Raw genomic sequence first — 19,159 nt, forward strand, 5'->3', positions numbered from 1 at the left:
GCTGGCCTAGAACTCACAGCGATCCACCTGCCTCTGCCTCCTGAGTGCTGGGATTAAAGGCGTGCGCCAACACGCCCGGCTCCAGCCAGTGTTCTTAACCTCTGAGCCCCTATTTTTTTATTTTTGAGACAGGGTCTCAATGAGGCCCTGGTGGCCTGGAACACTGTGTATATCAGGGTGGTCTCAAAGTCACAGAGCTCTGCCTGCCTCTGCCTCCTGAGTCCTGAAATTAAGGTGTGCGCCACCACAGCCAGCACGCCTGAGATGTCTAAAAACATCTCTTACCTCTATAAAACACCCTTAACTCAGAGAATTAGGGATGGCTAAGAATAATAATATTAAGCAAATATCTGAGTACATGTTTTCATTAAGAAAAACACCAGGAAGAAATAACCACAAATAATGCTTACAAAAATGAACTGGTTGCAGCTCTGGGCTATGAGTGATGGACGTTTTACTCCAGGTCCTTCTCTGGGGGGACAACTTCCATCAGCATCTGCAGGTGCTTGGTGACTGGCCCTGAAATGGAAGCCGAGGCATTGGTGCTGTTAGAGCAGTGCGGCTGCAGGGCTTCACTCCCGTGACTGGTGATGTCATTAGACCCTGCACTGGGGGGCAGCTGGTGGTCACGCTTAATCAGGGCTTCCCTAATCACTGCAGCGCCTCTTCAGAGATACGTTGCTTCTCTGTTATATTCTGCCCGACAGTTCACGCTGCTGGGGCACGTGGCTCAGTTATGTGTATTTGCTGCTAAGCACTGATTCATCTGAAGTAACCAGAACTAGTTTTGTTTAAAATACAGGATTATTCATTTTCCTTTTATCATCTTAAGCCACTTTAATGTTTTTGTGGTTTGTTTGAGACAGGGTCGTGCTGCGTAGCCCAGGCTGGCCTCACTCAAACTCCTGAGAGTTGTCATCAGGCCTTAGCAGTTTTTAGAGTGAGCAGCTATCAGGGTGGTGACTGCAAGTTCACACTACAGCCCTCACCTCTCTGTGCAGGCTGTGCTGTCCCTGAAGAGGTTAGGAGCTAGTGACCCCAGGACAAGGAAGATTATATTTTACTTCAGTCAACAGGAACTAAATTCTCCATCTTGCTCCTGCAGCACTGTGAGGTGAGGGAGGTGCCAGCTTTCACAGCTGAGTAGCCGTGGGCTCACGGTCTGGCTCCACTCCCACTGAACGTGGCCTTTCCCATCTGCAGCCCCACTGGGTGTGTGTGTGTGTGTGTGTATCCCCACATGGAAAGGCCAGAGGGACATTTCTACTTAAAAAGCAGCTTTTTGTTTTGTTTTCCTATGGAAACAGTCTGTGGAGCCCTCCTATCTCATCCTCAGTGCTGGGTCTGCAGCTCACACTGCAGCCACTGAACACCCATGCAGGATTGACCTGCATGGCTCAGTCCTTGTCCTGCAGGGACACGCTGCACAAGGAGGAGACATGCTAGGGTCCCATCACCATCTGCTAATGCTGAGGAGCCTCCAAACTTGTGTAAGTGGAGTTTCTTGCAACCAAATCTGCTTTACAGCAAAAGCTCACTGAATATGATCTTGTTAGACTTTAAAAGTAAGGCGTAGCTGAGTGCAGTGACAATCACTTTGGGGTATTTGGGGGCTGTTACTGAGTCTTTTAGATGTCTGCCACGGGTCTCAATAGGAAGCAGGGGCCAGAGCTACACTATTGAGTTCTGCCTCAAAGCAACAACAATAAAAGGTGCTGTTCTGCAAAGACCTCATCTAATGAGATTATACTTTTAACTACACCCTCAAGGGTGGTCTTCGTGGTAAACTGTTACCAACTAATGTGTACTTTGCAGTACCAGAAGAAAATGGTGCTTTCTCCTCATTACAGTGATTGATGGGAGCAGAGGACACTGAGGCAGGATCCAGGGGTGTCCCTGGGGAGGGGGTGTGCTGTAAGGGAAGGGCCCACACTGACTCTGGCGATGGTGCACCTTCCTCGCAGCCCTGCTTTCCATACTTACTGGAGATTCTCTGGGCCCATCCAAACTTGTAGTGGACAAAAAGGAAGTAAAATATAAGTCCGCTCAGTATGAACAGCACGCAGTAGAGGTACTCCCAGGCCGGCTGGCTGATGATCGGGGCCAGGACCAGAAACACTGACACAACAATCACGACGACAGGGATGAAGATGGGCACCTGCGAGCAGAGCGTGCACACGTCAGCCTGCCTCTCATTGCTCATGGCTCCCGACAGCAGCACAGGTGCGGGGAGCCCTGCGGCACTTTGACATCAGTTCTCCTCGTCCATCTCTGTCTTGTCTTTGAACTATAAAGTGTGCATCACTACAGGTGAAGGCTCCCTGCTCTCCACTTTCACGTTCCCTCCCTCTGCCTGCCTGCCTTATTCTGTCATAGATCAGAGAGTTGGTGATTGATGGATACAGTGTCCGACTCTTACCTCTGTGAATTTTTCCTCCACGTGTTAGTCTCATTCCCTGCAAACGGGTGGGTGGAATACTTGTGTTGGAACACCTTAGGATAATCACATGTACTGCTCAGGTGCCCTGGAGGAGGCAGGTTCCTGCAGCTGTTCACCTCCTTCCGGGGGTGGCCGAGCTCTGTCCAGGCTGCTCCCCACCTGGCTTCACTACTGATGCAGACTGGGAGGGTCTGCGCGCGGCCTGCTGCTGTGTTTGATCTTCTTTCTCTTGTGCTTTGTGAACACAGTTGCTCTAAGCTGTAAGTAGCCTTCCCAGCTGCTACCTCAGAGTTGTGCGTCCTGGCTGGTAGCACTGTGGTTTCTTGTTTTGTTTTATCTTTGTCTTAAGCAATGCGTTGAGCTTAGGTGTATGATAAGATCACAACCCATCTGCCTGATATTTATGCCTCTCCCCTTCCTCGCTGTGTACCTCCCTCACCCCAAAACAAGGTCTCCTAGGCGTAGACTGAGCTCACAGCAACTACCAGCCTGGAGCCTTTCATGGGAGCTGCTCTTCAAGTGCAGTTGGCCTGGTTGCACTCTCTTCCTTTGGGTAGCACTGCATTGTCATCTGAGCAGAGAGTGGGGAAAGGGACCGATGCTGCTCTTGTCTTTCTCCACTCCCTCTCCTCTAGAAGCGAATTGGGGGTGTCATCTCCATAGTTCTGGAAATGCCTCTGTCCAGGTCAGGGGGCTTTGTGGGGACTTCCTAAGACCCTGGAACGGGAAGGTTGCTACACTGCTCTCCCACGTCCTCTGGTGGGTCCCAGGTCTTCCTACTGGGGTCCCCCCCCCGAGTGTGCGCCTTCCAGAGCACATGGGCCTGGGTCACTGGTGTCTCCAGCCTAGTCGGGTTGTGGCAATCACTCATCTGCTCAAGTGATGACGCTGACTGAGCTGCCTTCCCTAATCTGTCACTCTGTTCATGAGGGGACTGTGAATATTAAAAATTCACACTGCCACCAAGATGTTGCCTGTTGGAAATGCTAAATGACCCTAGATGTGGTGGTGCTTAGACCATCAGACAGCTGTAAGCAGCTGGGCCCTCCTTACCCCGAGCCTGATCACTGCAGCCCTTCTGTGCTTCTCCACCTCAAGAAGCATAAAGTAACATGGTGGGTCAGCCGCCTCCGTGTGTGTGTGTGGGCATGCATCAGCCATGAGGACATGGAGGGCGGAAGCACGCTGAGCATGTACACAGGCTGGGACCAGGGCAGGTTCTAAAGTCCCTATCACTGTGTGAGGATGGCCTGTGAGAAGTAGGCACAGGTGGGAAGCAGGTCCCCTGTATGGTGAGCACTGCAGTGTCTCTGTGGATCATAAGCTACCCTTTGAAATAAGCACCGGTGCTCAGCAGGAGAGCAGCCATGCTAAGAAGAGCAATGGAAATGGCTGCCTTCCAATTCTTCCCAGAAACCAGAGCTGCAGTGACATCCAGACACAGACTTACCTTGATGGGCCTTTCCAGGTCTTTCCTTGTGAATCTCATCACAACGAGTCCTAGGATTGTCATCCCATAAAACAGCCATGCAGCAAAACTGAAATAGTTGACTAAGGAGTTGATGTCACCCGGGATGATGTAAATGGTGGCTATGACACCCTAGTAGGAAGAAGAGCAGCGTTTCAGATAGGCAGTGCACACACGCAGCAGCCTCTCTGCACAGGCCTGGCTCCCCGGGACACACCGGCAGCCCCAGCATGCCCCGCTGACCCCTGATCTCAAGGCTCCACAGCAGGGGCTTGGACAATCTTTGAGCCTGTGAAGTTGTGCCCTTGCATATGTGTGCTCTCACATGCATGCACATGTGCAGTCTTGCTCTATAGCCTAGGCGGGCCTGAAACTTGGGATCTTCCTGCCTCATAACAGGTGTAGACCACCATGTCTGACCTAAAGTCATGATTCTAAGCAAGAAAAAAACAGTAATAAGAAATGCACCAGCTTTACAAGGATGACTTTAGCCTAGGAAGAGTTTTCACTATGGGTTGGTGCCTGATGAAACTCAGGTGTGGTCATGACTGCATCTGTGGCCTGGTCCTGGACTTGGGATCCCAGTTTCTGGGTCTGTTCACTCATCTTCAGAGTCAGTGGGGAAATAGACATAAGTTTAGCGTTGTGGCCCTGAGCCAGGCCTATCTATCCCCAAGAAACCGCAGCCATGGGGGATGATCCAAGTTAGCAGGCACCATGAAGGATGTACCTGTCCCCTCCCTGGAACTCTAGGCCTCTGTGTCATTTGCCTCAGAATAAGGGCATGCATGTAAGAAACGCAGCACACATAGACTTGGGAGGCTCTGGGTTGTATCAGGGAATGAAGGAGCCTGGCTCACTCAGAAACTCCTGCGCTCAGCGGCACAGCTGTACTTCATCCCCTGCCGAGAAAGATACTCCGCTTGCTGGTTGGTGTCATCAGGTAGAGCTCATACTTACATAAAATATAAGGGCAGGAGCAGGTGTGAGGCGCTTAACGCTGATGTACGAGAGCACTTTGAGCATGTGGCCTTCCCGGCCAGCCACATAGATGAGTCTGAAAGAACACAGGGAAGGCACTGGGGGTGAGTCTGAGGTGTGCCTGCCTCTGACCTCTCCGGCAAGGCCCTGGAAGAGGCTGGAGGACCTGTGTGATGGTTAACTGCGCCTATGAGGAATTCATCCTGGTCCCATGGAGTCATTAGGATGGGGCAGGGCCAACATAGCTTAGGAGTGGATTCTTGCTCAACTCCCAAGAGTCATGCAAGAAGAGGTGCAAAGTCTAGTCCAGAGCATGGGCCCGGCCAGGAAGCCGAGGGGCCCTAGCCCTTGGCCCCATGTCTTAAAGGCACATAAGGAGACCTGAGCAGACCCCTTCTCTTCCCCAGTTCCGCCTCATCTGGCAATCAGACTGTTTAAAATGTGAAGCAGAGAAAAAGGAAAGATCGAAAATACATGAAAATTGCCATGCTTAAGAATTTAAGAGCACTTGCTGATCTCCCACAGCAGATGGTTCATAATTGCCTGTGACTTTAGTTCAAGGGGACCTGACACTTTTGGCTGGCGCACACGCGCATATGCGCGCGCGCACACACACACACACACAGAAACAATAAACTGGAGGCTGCAGAGCTGGCTCAGTAGTTATGGAGTGCACACTGCTCCGGCAGAGGACACATGCTGGGTGGGTCACAGCTGCCTGACTGGCTTCAGGGGACTCTGATGCCTCCAGTGTCCACAGGTGTCCACTCACATGTACACACCGACACAGACATATAATTGAACATAAAAATCTAAGCAAAATATTTCTCAAGTACTGATGTCAGTAAAGACTCAAGTTTCTAGTTACAGTGCAGCAGAATTACAGTCACCCGAAGCACCTGGGCAGCCTTTCTTCCACCCTGCACGCCTGTTCTTCCCTCTCAGCCTCTAACACTAGGTAAGAGAGAAGGATGGAGAGGAAAGAGACCCTTGAATAAAGTCAGGGGTGAGGAAGGGGGCGATGTCATCCTTAGACTCCTCCCTGCCGTGTCAAGTTTCTTGGGACAAGTTTGACCTTTGCCATCACAACATCTAATTTCTTCTTTGTGCCCAACTATTTAACAAACTGTGACCAACAGCAACCCCAAAACCCACTTATTGGGGCTCTAGCATTTATATACCCTCTGAAAGGTCCCCAGAATTCTAAGTGCCACACAATCATAGAAACTATCTGCAGCTGGCAAAACCACACCTCTGCTAGAGCGCGAGACAAATCATAGTCAGCTGCAGCAAGTAGCCCCATATCCCACACCTGGGATTAAAATGAAGGCATAGCCCCATAATAGTTCTGTGTCTTTAAAGAAACCAAAACTCTCACTACAGTCATAAGAAGCAGTACTGACTGCAATATGCTTCAATAAGTCTTTTAATAAGGGAAACATCTATACAACATAAATTTCATAATTTTGTAAGCAATTAAAAAGAAGTCAGCTGGGCTGGAGAGATGGCTCAGAGGGTAAGGGCACCAAGTGCTCTTCCAAAGGTCCTGAGTTCAATTCCCAGCAACCACATGGTGGTTCACAACCATCTATAATATGATCTGGTGCCTTCTTCTGGCCTGCAGGTATACATGCAGGCAAGCACTGTATACATAAAAGTAAATCTTAAAAAAACACAACAAAACAAAAACCAGTCATGTCTTAACCTACTATTGTAGGGGTAAAATGAGAACACTGCATGTGCTGAGCATTGGCTCTGCCACTGAGCCACTTTTTGTTTTGTTTTGTTTTTCAAGACAGGGTTTCTCTTGTAGTCCTGGCTGGCTGTCCTGGACCTGCTTTGTAGACCAGGCTGGCCTCGAACTCACAGAGATCCACCTGCCTCTGCCTCTCGAGTGCTGGCATTAAAGGCGTGCGTCACCATACCCAGCTAAAGTGTCGTTTGTTTTTGTTTTTGTTTTGAGACAGAGTTTCTCTTGTAGCCCTGGCTGTCCTAGACTCACTTTGTAGACCAGGCTGGCCTTGAACTCACAGAGATCCACCTGCCTCTGCCTCCCAAGTGCTGGGACTAAAAGTGTATGCCACTATGCCCAACAAAACCAGATCTTTTAACTCAATATACACATCAACTCCATAGCTAGGGAGATGAGTGAGAGGGTAAAATGATTGCTGTCCAGTATGAGCACCTGAGTTTAGGCCCCAGCATCCAAATTAAAACAAAACAAACAGGTGTCAGTGGTGATGGTGGCACAGGGTTAGGGTCAGGGTCAGGTGTGATGTCAATGTGATGGTGGCACAGCTGCTATGGGCGCAACTGACCACTCTGATCAGACGAGAGACGAATGCCACAGAAAGATCTATTCCTGACGAGCTGTGCCACTCTCACAGCCTTAAACAGAGATGCTTCTCTTTGCAATGAATGAGTTGAATACAGAGACACATGGCTATGCAAGTAAGGCAGGCTCAGCCCTAAACAGGATAGTTACCCCACCCCCCCTTGAAGGTTCAGGAAATCACTGGAAGGAGAGTGGAAAGAATAGAAAATCCAGAGCCCAGGTGAAGGGCTGTGATCTATCCTGAGTATGACACAACCAACTCAAACATGGTCTCCATGCGCTGCAGCTGCGCACAGTGGGCCTGCAGAGGACAACCCGTCAGCAGCTTCTCTCAGGCTGGGAAGACACCTTAGGACCTTACCTCCTCTTCCTGAACTATGGCTACTGATGGATTCTGTGAGAGGGAGGAAGGCCTCAGTTTTAGATACATTCTTATTCCACCAGGCTCCAACGGTTGGTTCCAGTCTCACAAGTGGCCCTGGTTAAAACGCATGGCTTGGGAAAGGGAATTAAAAGGGGTTAGGGTGGGGCTCAAAGGTGACGATAATTAGAATACAGTATGCGTATTATGAAATTGCCAAAAAACTATTAAAAGATGGGAAGCTGGACATGGCGGCACATGCCTGTAACTCCAGCACTCGAGAGGCAGAGGCAGGAGGATCACTGTGAACAAGTTCCGGACAGCCAAAGAGCCCCAGACAGCCAAAGGCTACACAGAGAAACCCCATCTCAATAATCAAAGCAAACGAACAGAAGTTGAGGGGAGAACCTCACCTGGGCAGCACAGAAGAGCTGACCCTGACAGTGGGGCAGTGGGTGAGCCAGCCCCAAGGGTTTGAGTGTGGGAGAGCTGGCCATGCAGCTTGTCTGCTGTGTGGTGGTGTAGGTGAGGGAGAGATGCTACGCACCACGCCTTCATCCCTCACCATTTATGGCAAGCAAGAGAGCTGGCCTCGGGGTCATGAGAGTGGGAGAGCTGGCCTCGGGGTCATGAGAGCAGGAGAGCTGGCCATGTCCCTCACCAGCTGCAGCACTCGAGAGCACGGGCCCTGAACCTCGCCTGGGCAGCAGGGTTTGTAGACGAGCCAGCCCCGAGGGCATGAGAGCAGGAGAGCCAGTGGGCTGACCTGCTCAGACACCTCTCAGGCCCAGATCCAGGGCTTTGAATCGGCCCACCCCAGCACCTACCCCATTGATGAACTGCTGGAGTGCATGAAGGGGCCGGTCCCTCAGATCCAAATCTACAGGATCTCTATGACACAGGCCAACAACAGGGTGTCAGAGAGGGGTCCCAGTTCCGGTACTGATAGAGCAGCAGAAGCCGGAGGCCGAGTACCAGACCACCGAGTCACTGCCATGAACATTTGCAAGCAAAGAAGTGCGGGCAGACAGAAGGGTGCACTGTGGGGCACACTGTAGCTTCCACATTAAGTTTTTTTTCCTCGGTTGGGGGGTTGCAAGGCTGGAAGGGGGTACGAAGGGATGGGGAAATGAGTGGAATTGGGGTGCTTGATGCGAAATTCACAAAGAACCAATAAAAAGGGTTTTTTTTTAAGTTGTGAGAAAAGCCAGTCATGAAGGCATATCCTGTAATTCTAGTGCCAGAGACAGACAGACAGTGAGACTAGAGCTTAGTGGATCAAAGACTTTACTGAAAGGAAAAAGTAAGGAAAACACTTCAAGAAACAGACATAGGTAAGGACTTTCTGAAAAGGACTCTAGTCACTCAAGCAACAAAACTAAAGTTGACAAATGGAAAATAATGAAATGCAAAGGAAAAACGGTTAATTGGGCGCAGAGGCAGTCCTCAAAATGGATAACATCTTTGCCAGCCACACACTTGACACGAATTACTTTAAAACGAAGCTAGGAAAAAAAATGTTTAAATGGGATAGTGGATACAGAATCCTCAGGAGAAGAAACACAAATAAGTAATAAGCACTTTTTAAAGTGCTCAGCAAAGCCAGGCACGGTCACACGCGCTTGTAATCCCAGCACTTGGGAGGCAGAGGCAGGCGGATCGCTGTGAGTTCGAGGCCAGCCTGGTCTACAAAGCCAGTCTGGGACAGGCAAGGCTACATGGAGAAACCCTGTCTCAAAATTTAGAAATGTTCAACACCCATGTTTGGCTGGAAAGATGGCTCATCAAGTGAAAGCACTTGCTGCAAAGCCTAGCAATGAAGTTTGGCTGATTCCTGGGGCTCACATTATACAAGAAAAGAGCTGACTCCTGAAAGTTGCACTGACCTCTACATGCGTACCACAGCACACGCATGCCCACACAGATACTCATGTGCACATGCACAAATAAGTGTCATAAAGACAATGTTGAGTTTAATATGAGAAAAAGAAGTGTTCAGCATCCGTAGCCGCGGGGGACCGCCACTGAACACTGTTTTGAGATTCCATTTATTCTAATCGAGATAAGCACTATCAGGAAAAAACGCCAGCAACGATGTGAGGGAAAGGGAACCCTTATTCCCTGTCAGTGGAATTGAAAACTGGTACAGTCAGCTGGGCGGCGGAGGCGCATGCCTTTAATCACAGCATTTGGGAGGCAGAGGCAGGTGGATCGCTGTGAGTTCAACCACAGCAACCACAGAGGCCAGCCTGGTCTACAGAGAGAGTCCAGGAAAGCCAAGGCTACACAGAGAGACCCTGTCTCGAAAAACAAAAACAGAAACAGAAAAAGAAAACAGGTACAGTCACTGGAAACCACTGTAAGTTTCCTCAGAAAACTAAAACTAGGTCTTCCGCATAGCCCAGCACTGACATGCCTGGGTGGATCCCCAAAAGACCTAAGGGTCCTACTGCAGAGATCCTTTCACACACATGTCTACTGCTGCTTTCTTGATGCATATTTCAAAACTACTGCAAAGAGTTGATGGGACATGCTCTCAGCAGAAAGAAACAATAAGCATGCGGGGTGACGGGTAGGTTAATTTGCTCTTTCAACAGTACACACAGCTATCAAAACATCATCTTGATGCTCAGAAACACATGCAATTATTTGCTAATGAGAAAACATAATTTATGCATAAATACCAAGGCCCTAGACTAGCCAAAAGTGTCTTTCTTTTGTCTCTATCTCTCGTCCCTTCCTTGCTAGGCAAGGACCACAGGACCTGGCACACGCTAGGCAGGCAGTCTACCACTGAGTCCAGCCCCGAGCTCAGAATGCTTGGGATGAGTGTGAGATAGACCCACGCTCCGCTGTAGCTTTAGCAGGGTTAGTTTGTAGTTGGAATTCATGTTTAACATGTGGTGTTTGACAGGCCACTTGGAAGTCTATTCTTCAGAGCACTACTGTGCGCAAAGACATGTTTCAGAATGTTCCCACAGCAGTGCTCATAGAAACAACCCACGCTTGGTCCATCACTGTGGGCTTTGTTAAAGCATGCCCCTCACAGTGAGAGGGAGGGAGAGAGGGAGGGAAGGAAGGAGAGAGAGAGAGACAGACAAACAGACAGAGACAGAGAGAGAGAGAACACAATTGTTAACTGTCCACACCAGTGGGATCTAGAGAGTGACAAACTACACCTACTCAGGTGACAAGCCCTGAGCTGTCCAGGGCTCCACGGAGCTGAGGCATGATACAGACTGACCCCGTCAACTCCTGGCCAGGCATATATTAACATGACAGAATGTTCGGGAAGGATCATCGAGAGAAAATGAAACGGAAAGTGCCACATGAGAGCCAAGCCTTGTTCACCTGGTGACACCACCCTCAGCCTTGTTCTGCCATGCCAGCATTTCCTAGTTTAGAGCCCAGGGTCACTGAACTACACAAGCCATGCCCAGCTCTACCCAGCAAGGCTGCCCACCCCATTCTCGCTACTCTGTTTTGAGGTTCAAACTACATCCCTTGTCCAGACTTCAGAGTTTGTGCATGTGTACCCAGCATGCTCTGGGGTCAGCCCACCACCCCATGTGAGATCTAACCTGCCAGAGCCCTAAGGATGTAGGGCATCCATCATTGGCTTTGTTGCCCACTGCCCATCCTGAGAGCGTGAGAAGATGTGGTACCCTACCTGCCCGCGGTAAAGCAGGTCCCATTAGCGGCACCAATGGTTGAAAATGCCACAAATAGGGGGACTACCCAAGATGCTGGATAGAGAACGCGGTCTCCGAAGGTCTGGAGAAAAACAGAGGGCAATCCTGAGGGGTTTCTCGGGGCACCCACACCCCCACCTCACTTCACTTGTCCACAACAGCCTTTGGGGCCCTCTACCGGAGAAAAGGGAGAAACCTTCAGAACAGCAGCCCTGTGTCTTGCTGAGGACAGGACCCTTGCCCACATCCCTGGCCTTCTCAGTCATCTCACCGACCTGCCCCTCACTTCCTGGCCCTACTTCATCTCTCACCTCATTTTCCTAGCTCCGCCTCCTTTCCTTCACCTCACCTCCCAGATGTACCTCACTTACCTTATTTCTTGGCCCTAGTGTACCTCACTTACTTCCTGACCCACTTCTCTTTAATCACCTCACTTCCTGGCCCTATCTTCCTTACTTTACTGCTTTCTTCCTTGGTCCCCTCACTAGACATGGCCTTGCCTTAACACCCATCTCAGGGTTATGGACTTTTCAACCATCCTAGAAACCCCTCCTCAGCGGTGTGGGTCCCACCACCCATTACTAAAATCACCTCCTCTCACTCAATTGCACTCTCCTCCTTCCTTCCACTGGGAACTCCAGCCCAGGGTCCTTCAGCCATTGCTGTATGTACCTGAAAGGGACGCCCGGGTCCTCGGAGCAATGGCCCGCTGCGCATCGGCAGTCTTAACCACTACCTTTGGCGCCCAGCCTAAATGTGTGCCCCAGCCTTCTGTTCTTCGAGTCTCCTTCCTTCTAAAGGTCACGGCCACAGCCACTTTCCACAGCCACAGCCACTTTCCATAGCCACAGACACTTTCCACAGACACTTTCCATGGCCACAGCCACTTTCCACGGCCACCGCCACTTACCACAGCCACAGCCTGGGACTGCAGGAGCTCTGTGGGGGTCATCACTGTGAAGTAGGAAACATTCATGAGGATGTAGCATACTGTCACCAGGGGAATCCCGATGACAATGGCCATGGGCAGGTTTCTGAGAGGGACAGAGACACAGGAACCCAGAGTCACACCAGAGCATCCTATGAAGCTGGTAAGATGGACTTTTTGTTTGTTTGTTTGTTTGTTTCGTTTTTTTTTTTTTGTTGTTGTTGTTGTTTTGTTTTGTTTTTCAAGACAGGGTTTCTCTGAGTAGCCTTGGTTGTCCTGGACTGACTTCATAGACCAGGACAGCCTGGAACTCACAGCGACCTGCCTGCCTCTGCCTCCCGAGTGCTGGGATTAAAGGTGTGCACCACCACTGCTCAGCAAGATGGACTTTTCATCTCCCTCCTGTCAGCCCTGCCTCCACTCCGAAGTACACTGAGGCCCCAGGAATACTTGGGGCCACCGACAGAGACAAGAGACATTTTCAAAGGATACTCCAAAGCAGGAGAACTGAGTGGTTAAAGCAGAGATAAAGCCAATGGTCTTCCTTCCAATTACCAACCATGTCGCTGTCCAATGGCACAAACGTAACAACGGGATAGGGCACACATGGGTTCATTCAGTGCCAGGTGCCTTGCCTAGGGCTAGAGCACTGGTCGGCATGCTCACAGCATTGGCTCCACACCCACAGGGGTAGGGGGTGGGATCTACTGAGCGGGAGAGGGTCATGAAATAAGAGACAGAGGCAGGAGCCCTACTTTCTGCCTTACACAGAGGAGAAATACGCTGTAGGCACACTGTCTCCTGCAGTGCTCTTACCTGTAAGGGTTTCTGAGCTCTTCGGTGATATAGTTTAGTTGGTTCCTAGATGAAGAAAAGTAACAAGGGTGTCACTGTGACTTGCTATGTGAATTTCTTGGCTAAGTTTGTGGAGCAATGACAAATGATGGCTCATTTTAAGATTTCTACTGTAGGGCTAAAGGCATGGCTCAGTGGTAGAGCCCCTGCCTAGAATCCCCAGTGAGGGGCTGGGGTGTGGCTCAGTGGTAGAGCACCTGCCTAGAATCCTCCAGTGAGGGGCTGGGATGTGGCTCAGTAGTAGAGCCCCTGCCTAGAAACCCCCAGTGAGGGGCTGGGGTGTGGCTCAGTGGTAGAGCCCCTGCCTAGAATCCCCCAGTGAGGAGCTGGGGTGTGGTTCAGCAATAGAATGCTTTCCTAGAATATAAAACACCCTGGGTTCCATCCCCCAACATTAAAATTAGAACAAAATAAAATAATGCAAAGAAGCTGGGCATGGGGGCGCATGCCTTTAATCCCATAACTGGAGGCAGAGGCAGGTGGATCTCTGTGAGTTCGAGGTCAGCCTGATCTACAAAGGGAGTCCAGGACAGAGAAACCCTGTCTTGAAAAAAAAAAAAAAAAAAAAAAAAAAAAAGTGGTAATTGCTGAAGAAAAAATAAAAAGACCATAAAGAGCTTTCCCCACACAAATGCAGGTAAGTTCTGCCCCATAGATCTGGTGGTAACAGCCTCACAACTGCCAAGAGCCAGGTGTCTATCAATGGGTTAAGTCTTTGCTCTCTGTGGAAATCACATGAATTTTCAAAAATATTCAGAGTACTTTGAAAAACTGGAAAGAAGCCAGGCATGGTGGTGCACACCTTTAATACCAGCACTCGGGAGGGAGAAGCAGGCTGATTACTGTGAGGTCGAGGCCAGCCTGGTCGACAAAGCAAGTCTAGGAAAGCCTAAAACTACACAGAGAAACCTTGTCTTGGGAAAAGAAAAAAGAAAAAAGAAAAGAAAAAGAAAGAAAGTAAAAAGAAAAGAAAAACCGGAATGAGGTTGAAAGAAAGATGAAATCTATAGCAGTGGGGGAAGGGCAGCACTACTGTGGCCATGCTTCTGCCTTGAAGGACACACGCACAGTCCACCTAATGTTTTCAGGACTGCTGTGGCAGCGCCATTGAATTTCCTTGCTCTTGTCAGGTTTGTGGGACAGTCCGTGCTGCCTCTGTTCAGCTCAGATGGGATTCTCCTGGTAAAGATTCTAAACAGGGCTTCACCAACTACCCGCTCCCTGGACACTGTCAGGAGCTGGTGCCAGTTCAAGCTAAGCAAGAACTTTGACCCCATGATCTCATCCATGAGGTTAGAGAGGTGTTGGGGGGGGGGGGGGAATTCAGGGTTTGGGCACTTCACATAAAAGAACTATGAAGGTGGTGCTACTGAACCCCAAAAAGGAGACGTCTTTGTTTTGTTTTATCTTGTTTTGTTTTAAAGATGTATTTATTTATTATTTACACAGTGTTCTGCCTGCATTGTGAGCTTGCACGCCAGAAGAGGGCACCAGATCTCAATATAGGTGGCTGTGAGCCACCATGTGGTTGCTGGGAATTGAACTCAGGACCTTTGGAAGAGCAGACAGTGCTCTTAACCACTGAGCCATCTCTCCAGACCCCGACATCTTTGTTTTCTATAGCAGCTGAAATCAGACTGTCCTGAGAACCCACCAGTAGACTTGGGGGGTTTCGGGAGAACTTACCACCCATCGTAGGCCCAGAGGCCATTGTAAAATGCCAGGCTGATGGCACCCACAGAGTTCTGCGCACCCTCAAAAGAATTCTGAAAGTTCTTTGTGTGTCCTGAAACGAAGCCAGTGAAGAGTGAATGTCAGCTGCCCAGACGCTGACTTCATTCCCCTGTCTACCAGAGAGAAAGGCATCACTCGTGACCCCTGTTTATTATAGGAACCAAAACTCTGTGTGGAAGTTAGAATACTGAGGCAGGAGCATCTCAAGTTAGAGGCAAGACTGGGCTATATTTTGTGAGTTCCTGTATCATTAATAAATAAATAAACAAACAAATAAATAAATAAATACCAACAATCCAGCCATGGTGGTGCACTCCCTTAATCCCAGCATTCAGAGAGGCAAGGGCAGGAGGATTATTGTGAGTTAGAGGCCAGCCTGGTCTACAAAAGGAATCTAGGACAGCCAAGGCTACACAGAGAAACCTTATCTTGAAAAACCAAAGGGGGGGGGGCGGAAAAGAAGCCTGGCATGGTGGCGCACGCCTTTAATCTCAGCACTCGGGAGGCAGAGGCAGGCGGATCGCTGTGAGTTCAAGGCCAGCCTGGTCTACAAAGTGAGTCCAGGATAGCCAAGGCTACACAGAGAGACCCTGTCTCGAAAAAAACCAAAAGCAAACAGACAAAAAAAAAAAAAAAAGTAAAAATAAAAATAAATAAATAAACACTGACATGCAAGCACAAATACATAAGGCAGAAAACACACATGCTCCTGGGCAAGACTGCTCCAGAAGACAAGACGTCACTGGCCGGGTGGGGCTGCGGCTCACCTTGGGCCAGGAAGACCAGACCGCTGATGATGATGATGGCTACGATCACCAGCTTGGCTGCCGTGAAGACATTCTGGACGTAGCTCCCGAGCCGCACGCTCAGCGCATTCACGGTAGTGATAAGCACTGGGAAGGCCCAAGTGGGATGACATTCCGTAGTCATGGTTTTTCCCAGGGTCCCGCAATCCCTTCCTTTCTAGTCCTCTACCCCCGACCCTCCCCCGCAACATCCTCAATGAAGAACTAAATAAGCTTGCTTCGGCACCTTTAAAAATGCACCAATGTTGACCTTCAAATCATGCCCAGTCTCAAACCATAAAGGAGAAGCAGCCAGGATAGCCCAGGATAGCCCCCAGAGGCCTGCTGGGATAGCCAGCCCTGGCCTGCTTTACCAGACCCTGCAGGCCTGCTGTGCCTCTCTCTGGGGAAAGAAGAGCCTAGACTAGAATCCAGCAGGCCCTCTCTGCCTCCCCCCCCCCGCCCCTCCAACCCACCCCCTCCCCGCACCCCCGGGGTTGCAGGCTTGGCACTCACAGATGGCGGCGGCTGCCAGGAGTTTCACAACCACGTCAGGAGGCTTGCAGCCCGAGTAAAAGGCTGCGCATACATACTCGGAAAAACTGAGGCAGATGATGGCAAAGGATGAAGGCTTCATGACGATCAGGCTGGTCCAGGAGAAGAGGTAGGCAGGGATGGGCCCAAAGGCCTCCATCAGATAGGGGTACTCACCCCCAGACTTGGTGATCATTGTGCCAAGCTCCGCAAAGCACAGGGCACCTGGAACGCAGAAGAGGGGAGCCGACCCCTTGTGAGGCTGCATCCCGTTCTGTGGAGCCTTCCTCCCTCAGGTGCTCACATCCCGAAGTGCCCATTTCTGGCTTCTGGGCCTCTGACTGCTGCTGGATTCTCCCTTATGTGCCACACCCACAGGAAGGACCCAGCCCCGGCATGGTGCCGCAAGCCTATAACCCTGACCCTTAGGAGGACTGAGGGTTTGAGACCAGCCTGGGCTACAAACTGAGGCCCTGTGCTCGTGTCACCCGATGGGGAGGTCACCCGGGAGTCGCCTCTATTACCCAGCGTAGCCAGGATTCCACAGGCTGCCCAGATAATGAGACAAGGCCCCACGGATTCTGTGTTGGCCAGCACAGACTTGGGAGAGATGAAGATGCCGGAGCCGATGATGGTACCCACAATGACGCAGATGCCGCTGAGAAGGCCCACCTGCGTGTCCAAGGATGGAGCTAATTGAACAGCCAGGCGCTCACAGGAGGCAGAGGTGACCGCCCCCCAGAGCCCAGCGTGACCAGAACGGCCCAAACTAACTCATGTCCCAGGCGTGCCCACCCTGTGCTGCTGCCGTGGGAGCACCAGGCCACTTTCCTTACGTGGAGACCTCAGAACCGCCCCATTTTTTGGGCTATACCTATCATGCCCATTTCACACACGGGGAAATCGAGGTGGACAGCCAGGAAGGCGAAGCAAAGCTTGCTTCCCGCCTTCCATGTAAACACTGATTCGGGCAACAGGCTTCTAGAAACAAGAGCCTGTGGAAAATGCCTCTTGGTTGGTCGGAGCAGGAAAGAGTTCTTTAATGGGTGTGACAAAGGTCACCAGTAATCCCAGCACTGAGGAAGCAGAGAGAGACAGAGACAGACAAAGAGAGATAGACACACGCACAGGCACACACACACGCGCACACACACACACAGACAAAGAGATATACACACACACACAGAGACAGAGAGAGACACAGAGAGAGACAGAGAGAGGCGGGAGGGAGAGGAACAGAGAAGGAGGAAGGGAGAGACAGAAAAGAGAAGAGGAGAGGAAAGAGACAGAGACAGAGTTTCCAAATCAGATACCAGTAGCCAGTCAGCATCTGGCTGCCTAAGCATAGACCCCTGGGCTTTGCTTGCTGTGCTGGGTGACACTGCTGGAGTCAGGACTCAGAACGGCAGGGAGGACAGTGTCACTGCCCTAAGTCTGACAGCTGGGCGTGAAGACTCCATGCTGGTCCATGGTGAGGTGTATCACCCTCCCCCCACCAGGCCAGAGAGCTTCCTGTAGCCCTCTCCAGCTCCTCTGCCTGCCACAGGGTGGGACCCAGAAGTTCCCCACCCTGTCAGTCCCTCAGTGTTGTCCCTGAAGCTTAGAGTCTATCCTGGGCTGCCCTGGGGACCTGGTTCCTCATCTATGGGCCTCAAAGGCCCCCTGGCCCTTCATGTCTGGCTCCTGCTCTGCCTGTGTGCCTGGGATAGGCGCAGGATGGAGTGCCCAGCTCCGATCTACCTCCACTCTTACCCTGGAACCCTGTCCCCTCAGCCTACCTGCTCCCCTCCCCCCACAGCAGGTCTGGTGCAGTCAGCTGGTCCCCTCCCTGCATGCTGTGAGTTAGAGGCCAGCCTGGTCTACAAAGCAAGTCTAGGACAGGCAAGGCTACACAGAGAAACCCTGTCTCAAAAAACCAAAAAATAAAAAATAAATAAAAATAAACACACACACACACACACACACACACACACACACACACACACACACACACGCTTTGCAAAACCAGCTAGGGTGCTGGAGGGCTGGCTGGGCAGTTAGGAGTGAGTGCTGCTCTTATAGAGGGCCCAAGCTCTATTCCCAGCACCCATGTGGTGGCTCACAACTGCCTGTAGCTACAGCTTCAGCAAGATTTGACAAACAGACTAAAAAATCAAACCAAAACCACAAAAACACATCCAGGCACTGCTGACCTGTCACTATAATACTAAGGACGCTGACACAGAAGAATCCTTAATTCCTGGCCAGCCAGAGCTCTATAGCGGGCCCTTGGTTCAGCAAACAAACAAGCAAACCCTGTCTGTCTTTCCAGGGACCAGTGGGGCCACCAGCCCCAGCCCCGCCACTCCTCACCTCTTTCTGGAGGCTTGTGGTCTTGGGTTTCTTACTGTGGGTGGATTTCTCATCCTCTTTCCGCCTCCTCAGGCTTGTCTCTTCCATTGTTCCTCAAGGCTCCTTCCAGGGTCTGGAAGGAGAGCCAGACTCTAACCTTGAGTCAGTAGGTGTAAGCAACACGCAGAGGGGACTTCATCAAGCTCTCTCTTGCGCTTGGGCAGCTAGGTGGTTGCCCCAAAGCAAGGCTCATAGCCCTCAATCCCCCCACAGATTCACTGCTCCACTCCAGGATGAAAGGATGCTCTCCAGGCCACAGAGCTTGCTGTACCTCTTCCAAAGTTACTCAGTACCCTCCTTCCGGCCCCACTACATTTAAAACACACTCCACTTCTAACCGCGCGTCACTGTTTTTCAAAACTAAAAAGAGATTATTACACATTACATAAATAATAGCGCATACCTGTTCTCCCAGCGCTGGGGAAGTTGAGGTAGAGGAATCGCAAGCTCAAGGCCAGCCTGGGCTACCCAGCAAGTCAGGCCAACCTGGGATACATAGAAAGACTCTGCTTCTAAAAAAAAAAGGAAAGGAAAAATAAATAAATAAATACAGTAAACCAAATTGAAACATACTGAAATGTTAGCAAGGGGTGGTTTGCCGGAATAGAACAGCTCAAAGTACATTAAGGCGATGGTGGTACCCTCTGTCTAAATC

At 50.6% G+C, this 19,159-nt stretch overlaps 1 protein-coding gene across 1 annotated transcript; it reads right to left on the minus strand.

Annotated features, from left to right (window-relative positions):
• Positions 1-100: 100 nt before the first annotated feature.
• Positions 101-18,593, minus strand: Slc7a9 (solute carrier family 7 member 9). Its single transcript, XM_051162188.1, has 12 exons — positions 18,466-18,593; positions 16,638-16,785; positions 16,096-16,338; positions 15,562-15,687; positions 14,747-14,846; positions 13,022-13,066; positions 12,188-12,311; positions 11,256-11,359; positions 4,869-4,965; positions 3,891-4,040; positions 1,984-2,158; positions 101-519 (listed from the first exon to the last, which is right to left on the minus strand). The coding sequence occupies exons 1-12, from the start codon at positions 18,550-18,552 to the stop codon at positions 455-457; spliced, it is 1,464 nt and encodes a 487-aa protein (XP_051018145.1). The 5' UTR covers positions 18,553-18,593; the 3' UTR covers positions 101-454.
• Between the last annotated feature and the right edge of the window lie 566 nt (positions 18,594-19,159).

Source organism: Acomys russatus, chromosome 19, assembly GCF_903995435.1.
Source record: "Acomys russatus chromosome 19, mAcoRus1.1, whole genome shotgun sequence".
Taxonomy (NCBI): domain Eukaryota; kingdom Metazoa; phylum Chordata; class Mammalia; order Rodentia; family Muridae; genus Acomys; species Acomys russatus.

What these genes read in the sequence shown, in the direction of transcription:
- Slc7a9 (XM_051162188.1), bottom strand. Translation starts at nt 18,552, where the DNA reads ATGGAAGAGACAAGCCTGAGGAGGCGGAAAGAGGATGAGAAATCCACC. An exon ending in CCTGGCAGCCGCCGCCATCT is followed by an intron (nt 15,688 to 16,095) that starts GTGAGTGCCAAG and finishes GGGCCTTCCCAG; the next exon opens with TGCTTATCACTACCGTGAAT. An exon ending in ACCTGGAAAGGCCCATCAAG is followed by an intron (nt 2,159 to 3,890) that starts GTAAGTCTGTGT and finishes CTCTGCTCGCAG; the next exon opens with GTGCCCATCTTCATCCCTGT.